General features: G+C 31.9%; 1 protein-coding gene across 1 annotated transcript; it reads left to right on the top strand.

Moving 5' to 3' along the window:
* Positions 1–421: 421 nt before the first annotated feature.
* Positions 422–8792, top strand: LOC143048590 (cathepsin L-like). The gene is made up of 9 exons (XM_076222359.1): positions 422–535; positions 1231–1367; positions 1824–1929; positions 2867–3016; positions 5260–5383; positions 6125–6225; positions 6741–6903; positions 7266–7371; positions 8063–8792. Exons 1-9 carry the CDS (start codon positions 533–535, stop codon positions 8160–8162), a joined length of 990 nt encoding a protein of 329 aa, XP_076078474.1. The 5' UTR covers positions 422–532; the 3' UTR covers positions 8163–8792.
* The last annotated feature ends 626 nt before the right edge of the window (positions 8793–9418 follow it).

Consider the following 9418-nt stretch of genomic DNA (forward strand, 5'->3'; position numbering starts at 1 on the left):
CTAAAATAAGGCTTCTGAAAATGAAAAGGTTATTGTATAAGACTGGCTGTATCCTTGATCGAAATAAGTAATTAATTAAATCCAATTAAAATACGACTTCCTCGTTTTTTTTAACATATTTTTGCAATTTGCCCGATACCATTTTTCTTATTCACCTTTTAAAAATCCATCAAAATATATAAATTACTTGAGAATAATTTTGAAATGAGATAAACTCCTTTGATCAAGCCTTCATCTGAAACAAATATCTATTGTTCTGATATCTATTGGTTTACGCATGAACTATTGTTCTATGAGATACTTCCTTACTTATAACGTTTTCAACTTTAATAATATTTTTTTGAAAAACAAAGTCCATATTCTTAATGTCATATGATTAAAAACGATCGCGGAAGTTTTTGTGAGTAATTCACATATTCTAATATCTTCCTTGATTAGTTTCAAGTCTATCAATAAGAAAGAAACTGTAATTATCTCGATAATTTCGTTTTTGATTATCATACATACGGGCGATTTCATATCGTTAAAAACCATGGTAAGTTCTAATATTGAAATACAATACGAAATGTAATTTCACTTTCAAAGAGGCTTCATAGGAAAATAGAAGGCAAAATTGACAGAAAAGTTTTTTTTTTCTATTTGCAAACATGTTGTTTATAACAAGTTATTTCAAAATATACAAACAGTGTAGACCGTTAAGATTGTTATCAATGTATTGTGCATGTTTCATAACGCCTTGCTTCCTATATGTTCTTATTTTAAATTGATTATTCGTTGAGAAGCATTTTTTTGTTACAATATAAAAACATGACAATAGATTTTAATAATATCAAATATTCGAATTCATCTTAACATCAAATAACACTTGTTAATATTGTTGCATTGGTTATGTGAAATTTTCTCCATCAGGAATGATCATTCCAAAACATTTAAATACAGGGCTGTTTATCTGAAAGTTTGGAATGCATCGCTTATAAGTCTAAAATCCGTTCTTCGTCTATGTTACTGTTAACAAACTTATTTTCGAGGATACTTAATTTTGCGTTTTAAAATTTTTATTTCACTTCGCGGCTATTTTAAAAATTTTCTCATTTACTTGGTGTAGTTTAAAAAGGAAAAATCCAAGTTTGACATAATCGCTAAGATTTATATTCGCGTTATTTTTCTATTCGCGAACGGTGCGAAAATTAGTCTTCATTGAAACATTTATGATATTTCTTATTCTTTCAGATGCCTCTTCTTTTTTTTGTTTTGTTGATTGGTAGTTCAGCTTCACATCAAATTAACCAGGACATGGATACAGAATGGCTACTATTTAAGAAAGCGTACAACAAAACTTATGAGAACGGAAGTGAAGAATATTTAAGGTGAAGTCTTCTTTTATATAAATTTTTACGAACAAGTAGTTCTGATTCGGGCTAGAACGATTAAAATATGGATACGTGGTTTTGAAGCCAGGGATAAAGCTATCCACTACGGGTGAATGTAATACTATAGATAACTAGATAAAACCATATATCTTATGTGACGTTTTGGCAAGATTAGAAGTACTTGTTCATTAAAATTTCCTAAGAAAATGAGACTGTTTACGTACCTGTAAATTGTGTTGTATGGATATGCCTTGTTTTAGCATTATAAACAGTTTCGATTTTTTCCCCAAGTAACTAACACAAATATGTATATATTGTGGTTGTATACATTTGTGTGAGAGCATGTCTTTGTTATTGGTGTTTGATATGTCGTGTTATTGATATATCAATATGTGTCATTAGGATACAAATTTACAAATAAAACAATAATGTGTTGTTTATTTTTTATATTAGGCGATCTATTTGGGAGAAGAATGTTAGATATATTGAACACCACAATTTGGCAGCTGACAGAGGAGAACACAGTTACTGGCTTGGTATCAATCCTCTTGCTGATATGGTATGTAATAAACCAACAAGCTTCATTACTACTGAGAGGAAACAACCTGATTAAAAGGCAGAAACGGCCCAAGGCCACCAATAGGTCTTCAACACAGCGGGAAAGTCCCACAGTTGTTCATATTTTCATGCGTTGAACTTCATAGATTTCATTCTTATACGTCAATTCCATAATGTCCCTCCCTTTTTTTTGCAAATCCAATCTGTGCGCTATTCGACTGTATTGATCATGCGTAAATCCCCTAATTGTGTCTCTAGGAAATTTTACATGACGATTGTATATGTGTACAAGAGAGTAAACGAAACAAAATGTTTAAAAATGTTAGGTGTCTCCTGGGTTAGTGAGGTATATTCATCAATGTCAAACGCCCCCTGGCTGACAAATGTTCGGAGAAAAAAAAAAAACCCAAAAAACATGCAGCTGCGGGGTGGTTAAGAGGCCGTGCCAATAGCATTGAGCTTCGTACTGTACAACCTGGAATGTGCAAAAATTTAGATTAGATTTAAAATGCTCTTATTGATTTGTTGTGACGTTCTTTGTTATAAAAAACATGTTTCATTCACGTCCTTACATCTTGTATTTAAGAACATATTTTTCTTAGTTACGAGTCCACAGATAGTGCCAAAATTAGACAAAAATCGGGAAAATGCAAAGGAATTTGTATTGGAAACATTAAGGAGTAAGACCCAATTTGTTTCATTTGTATACAAAAATCCTGACTAACAGTGATATGATGTATACTGTATTCAATATTTAACGTTTTTCATTGCTCAACTTTCCTTTAGAAATTCAACTGATCATATACATTGTATCAATTTGCGCCATAAGAACAACACATAGAATTATATTTTTCTCCAGTAGTCACGAGGAAATATATGAGTTTCGAAACGTTTATATTTGTACTCATTGTATTGCTTTATATGTATGAATTTTGTAGTCGATTGATGAGGTGATCGAGACAATGACAGGTGGAATGATATATAGAAACAGCAGTGAAGGTTCCACGTTTCTGCCGCCTAATAATGTGGAAATCCCCAGTGAAGTGGACTGGAGAAAGAAGGGATATGTAACTCCTGTGAAAAATCAGGTACAGTTATTCTAGTTACAGCTCTCTTAGAATGCAAATCTAGTTACAACTTCATAAAACTCAAATAAGAATATATGGCAAAATCTCATTCAACATACTAATCTTATAATTTAGTACACCTGACGCGAGTTTCTTTTTTTTTTTAAAGTTTAATCAGCAGCATTCACATCAAAACACTTAAAAGGCCATACATATTTATTTACAACGTTGAACAGCACTGAATTTTAAACATACCCAAAAAACCTTTCCAAATACAGATGAGTCTACCTACGCTTTTGATGAGCTAAAATTTGGTGTTTTGATATAATTTAACATTCTATAAATATAGATTCTTACATTTATACGAGTGGATTATCGGATTTATCCAATCGAGATAATTAAATTATAGGGCGAGGACTTAATTTTATAATTTAACTATCGACATTGAATAAATCCGATAATCCACGAGTAACTATGAGAGAATCTGTTTCTTTAATGATTAAAAAATACATTTTTTATTTAACCGAAAATCCCCTTCGAGTGCCTTTCACATTGCACGAAGTTGCGAATTTCATTAAAACCTGTTATAGCATATTTTGATTCATCCAGTTAGCTAAAGAGGTCATGAATAAAGGCAACAGTAGTATACCGCTGTTCAAAACTCATAAATCCATTGACAAAAAACAAAATCGGGGTAACAAACTTAAACTGAGGTAAACGCATTAAATATAAGAGGAGAACAACGACACATCATTAAAATGTAACACACACAGAAACGGACTAAACATTAGACAAAATCCTATGAGAATAACAAATATAACATCAAAACCAAATACATAAATTTGGGATAGATAAGTACCGTGACACGTCTTATAGTAATGTGAATTAACACTAAAAAATAGGAGAAAACAAACGACACAACGGAAACACAACGTTAAAATGTAACACACACAGAAACGAACTATAATATAACAATGGCCATATTTCCGACTTGGTACAGGACATTTTTAAAAGAAAAAATGGTGGGCTTTGTGGCATGCCAAACCTCCCTCTTTTATGGCCATGTGAAATATAACATTAAAATGACAGCAAAACATTACAGGACTACAATATAGATAAATAGGAGAACACAATTGAAAAAGAAACACACGAATAATAGCTAACAAAAGGCAACAAGTTTAAAATTTAATACGCCAGAAGTGCATTAAAATCATCCAATAATCTCCTGAGATCACCGGCGACCACACGTTGATTAAATTTTTTTATACAATGGGTTCGGAAAGGGATAAATTTCCATAGAGTTAGAGACACAGATTTACAGAAAATGAAAGTTAAATGATATTTCATGTCAACGTTAAGGTGATAATTATCGAACTGGGGTTACCCTTACTATATTGTAATATATTCACCAAGTATATGAACAACGATGTGAGCACCAACAGGTCAAAGTCATTGTTAAAAATATGAATTATCTCCTTCCCAATCTTTGTTACATATTTGTTTTTTTATTGATTAAGATTATAACACAATGTTGACTGCTGTATTTGTAACATTTTTTCCTATTACGTCTGTGTGTGTTGTTCGCGCATCGTTGTCAATATATAATGGAATATGATGCGACTGTCATACAAATGAGAGGTTTAGCTAGCTTCGAACCAGACTCAATCCACCATTTTCTACATGAGAAAATGCATGTACCAAGTCAGGAATATGACGGTTGTTATCCTTTCATTAAATATGTTTGAGCTTTTGGTTTTGTCATTTGATTAGGATCTTTCCTTTTTGAATTTTCCTTGGAGTTCTGTACCAGTATTTTTGTGATTTTACTTTTATGTATATGCCTGTCCTAAGTCATGAGCCTATCATTCATTATAATTTAATGTATATACAGACACCTTTTTAAATATATTTATTCTCATAAAGCCAATGCATTACATCAGTACAGAGATAACAACAATAACATATTCCATTATATACAAAGCAAGGAAGAGAGGTTACATAAAGCACTATACAGGAGGACAAACAAACAAACATCATTCAGTGGTTGTCATTTGTTTCTGTATATTATATTTCTTTTCGGTTATTGTTTTACACATGCGTTTTTATTTTATATTATTATCATGATGAACAAACTATTATTTCAATGTAAGTCAAGTTTGCAGGGGACAATAGAAAAATTAACGATTTATAACGAAGATGATTCCGTTTACTGCTAAACATCTATGTCTCGTTTACATGTTAATTGCACATTTTCGTCTCATAAGGGAAAATGTGGATCATGTTGGGCATTCTCAGCTGTAGGATCATTAGAGGGTCAGCACTACAGGAAAACAGGGAAACTCGTATCGTTATCGGAACAAAATCTGATGGACTGTTCGTCAAAATACGGTACGTAGTATAATAATCTATAGACAGAAGACTACGTAGTACAGTTACACAATGACGGGATGCATAGGTACAAACATATGTATAAAAAAACCCACAAAAAGGTATATAGACAAGGCGCATTAGAAAAATGTTAGACAATAATATGTTTGCAATGCACAATTACACAATGACGTGACGTATTAGTACAGAGCCACGTCATATGTATCACAGAAACACATAAATGCATACAGACAAATCACATTAGCAAACATGAGACAAGAATACAAACGTAAATAATCATAGAACAATAACGCAATGACGGGAAGTACAGAGTCGCGTCAAATGGATATCACAAAAAAGACTTAACTATAAAACCAATATTCATAAACTTTAAAAAAAAAAAAAAAAAAAAAAAAAAAAAAAAGAAAAACAGAATAATAGAAAACGTTATTAAGATGTTAAACAATCAGTACCTAGAATATATACTTCAAGATACTTTTTGGAAAGGTGATACGGATTAGCCCATCTAAAACATTCAAAACGCTTAGCAATCCTTGCGGTTAGAAATTCGTAACTTTACCCGTCTCAAATGAAGGCTGTGCCAAAAAATCTATAAACGTGTTTTAAGAGTCAGTCACAAAGTTATGCATTCTGATAATTAAAATAACTTTCATGGATAAGTATATCTAGAATTTGGTTATTGTTAAGAGTTAATTGACAAAGGTTGATAGTACAAAAAAACTTTATTTCTTTAAATTAAAGGTAACAGAGGATGCAATGGAGGTATGCTACCTCCTTCATTTAGATATGTCATAGATAATGGAGGCATAGATACAGAAAATAGCTACCCATACGAGGGAAAGGTATTAACAACATTTAACTTGAAGTAATACTTGTAAATAAGTCATTGTGGATTAATTCTATCTATTCAAGATATGAGACAGAAGAAATTCGCGCTAAGGAAAATGAAAATACCAGATATTAAATTGTGTGCGTCCACCGCGCGCTATTCTTGATTTTCCTTCATAATGGACGCTTACAACCAAAATTTTAAAAGCCAACGCAACTATGCGATACGGCTTAATATCAAAAATGTTATAAAACTGACGAAAATTAATAAACTACCAGGAACCTGTTTGACTAAAATGAAGATAGAGCTGTGAGACGGGCAATTTTTCCTGATTAGTTAAGTTCTCGTAAAATCCACATGTAAAGATCGGAAGAATGATTTATTATTCTAATTGTCAAAAACCATGGATTATGTAAAATTCATTTTTTTTTATCAATTCGTATACATTTAATTCATTGAAATGATAGCTTTCCTATTAAATCCGTATCACAAATGTGCACAGGTGCATGTGTTTTGTTAATGATTCAGGTTGGAAACTGCCGGTACACGAAATCTAATATTGGAGCTTCTATCACCGGTTACACTGGGATCCGTAATGGAGATGAAAATCAGTTGAAGCAAGCTGTTGCAGCAGTAGGACCTGTATCTGCATGCATTTACGTGGATAAAAACTTTATGTTGTATAAACGAGGTAAAATTCTTTAAAAATAATTAATTAAATATTCTCCTTGTATAATGGTAAAAAATATGGTAATCAATATAGCATATGTTTAAAAGAGGAGCAAAAGATACGAGAGGGACATTCTAACTCAAAGATAGAAAATAAAATGACAACGCCATGTCCTTTCGAGACAAGAATGAAAACGACCTAATCATATCTTCGTTTTTTTTCCAAATTAGCGAATTTCTATTCATATGAAGACATATTTGATGAGCACTTGCAATCCGTTCTTATCTGAAAAAATCCAACATTTTATATTTGTCTGTTTAAAAGAGACGACGTACATTGCATTTACAGAACAATATTTAATGATGATTTTAAAACTATTTCAGGTGTATTCAATAATCCGACCTGCATCTCTTACACCATAAATCACGCTATCCTGGTTGTTGGGTATGGCACGCAAAGCAACGATGATTATTGGCTTGTTAAAAACAGGTACCAGTCATTACTATTCTTTTCCTGTAAATTTATTCAATTTTCATTGGTTTACTTTTAAACATTTGATTTAATTATTTTCCATCTTATCTGAGAAATTTTAGTTGTTACATGAACACTTTTTTTCTGTTTGAAAAAAAATACTGAAATTGCATTTTAGGGGAACTTCTACGAGCATTTCGAATAAGTAAAACTTTTATACCCGTACTAAGGCTATATGTACAATATATGTATGCTGTCAGAAAATATCAAATTAATTTGTATGAGCTTTAGAAACAGGACGAAATGCAAGGCTCCGCCGAGCTTTTCATCTGTTTCGTTTTGAGTTCAACTACATTATATATTTTCCGACAATGTACATGTCTTGTGTTTATCCTGAAATTACTCCCAACACTTGAAACTTTAGTTATAAAATCTCAATCATTGTCACAAACTTCCCAAAGAAATCGATATAGTTGAAACGCGGACCGCAAAGAGGACCCCGAAATGAACTGGTTAGGAAACAGAAATATTTTTATAACTGCTTGCTCAACATGGATGTGAGGAGACTTTATTTGTACAAGTACATACAAATGAAAAAAATATTTGTATACCTGTTATATGTACAATATTTGGTTAATTGCAGGATAAAAAGATGGCAATGTATGTTTCTGTATTACTTTAGATTGAACTACTTATTAATTTATTTCAGCTGGGGGACAACATGGGGAATGGATGGATACATATTGATGTCAAGGAACAAGAACGACCAGTGTGCCATAGCAACAAATGCCATGTACCCAGTAATGTGATGAATATATTAACAGCGGTTTAACTTGTTGAATTGCTGAGAATACTTTGATCATATTGTAACGAAATCCTTCCAGGATATTCGGTAGTCTGTTTCAAATGAAACAAGCGTTTCAAAGGACTATTATAATGTTATTAATGCTAGTAAATAAATAAATAAACTAAGAAAGCAAAAAAGAAAAAAGAAAAAAGGAGGGTCTGTTATCTTTTTTCAAGATATCAGCCATTGAAAATTTGAAAATTTGACGGCAAATAATTCTCTCTAGAATTTTTCATTTTCCATTCTTAGTGAGCAATTCTTAAGAGGTATACAGTTTGGAAATAATTATATCAATAATATGCCACCTTAACGACAGCAGATAAATTGTTTTTTTTTCTTTTTTTTTTTTTATCTTACCGATGTTTTCAGTAAATTATAAGTCAATTTCAATCGATTTTTTTTCTGATGATTCTTTGTTACACCATTGTTCCAAGTTAGGAGAGATTAGAACGCTAACAAAAATATTCAGCCTCGCAACATTTGCTATGAACCTGTACAAACTCCTAGAGGCCTGCAATTCAGTGGGTAACGTGGTTCATGTATATTATATTTTCTTTTTGTACATTGTTTTGTAATAAATTATGCCGTTTGTTTTTTTGTTTGAATTATCTCATATTGTTCATGTCTTTTATAGCCAACTACCTGTAAATGGAATGAGTTTATCTCATTGCTGAAAGCCGTATTGTTGCATATAAATGTCTACATTTTCTTCACTTGAACACTGGTTGATAGTTGTACAAAAATTGAACGAAAAATTGATATGTAACATATAAACAAACGACTACTACAGAATTACAGGCTCCTGACTTTGGACAGGCACATACATAGTTCTCTTTCACAACAAACATATGTCTGAATATATGTAGTACTCAAATCTATGGCAGGTTCCAAATCTAGGGGGTTCATATTCCTAATTTATGGCAAATATGACGTTACAAACGCCAAACAAATCAAACCTATGACAGATTTTTGCTTTCTCCAAATCTATGGCAGATCTTTCAATTGCGTCACGTTTAAATCCCGCCATATTGCGTCGTCGTCGCCGCCGCTAAATATTGCAGCTGCACCCATTGAATTGAACACCAGTTATAGTTTACGTTTTTTTTAATTTATAGAATTAAATCAAAAACAGATATGTAACACGGGGCTTACAGATTTTAACAAACAAATACACAGGGCAACACTTTTCGCTTTAATTAAGACGTGGCATTTTATACA

The sequence above is a fragment of the Mytilus galloprovincialis genome, chromosome 10 (assembly GCF_965363235.1).
Source record: "Mytilus galloprovincialis chromosome 10, xbMytGall1.hap1.1, whole genome shotgun sequence".
In the NCBI taxonomy this organism is placed as follows: domain Eukaryota; kingdom Metazoa; phylum Mollusca; class Bivalvia; order Mytilida; family Mytilidae; genus Mytilus; species Mytilus galloprovincialis.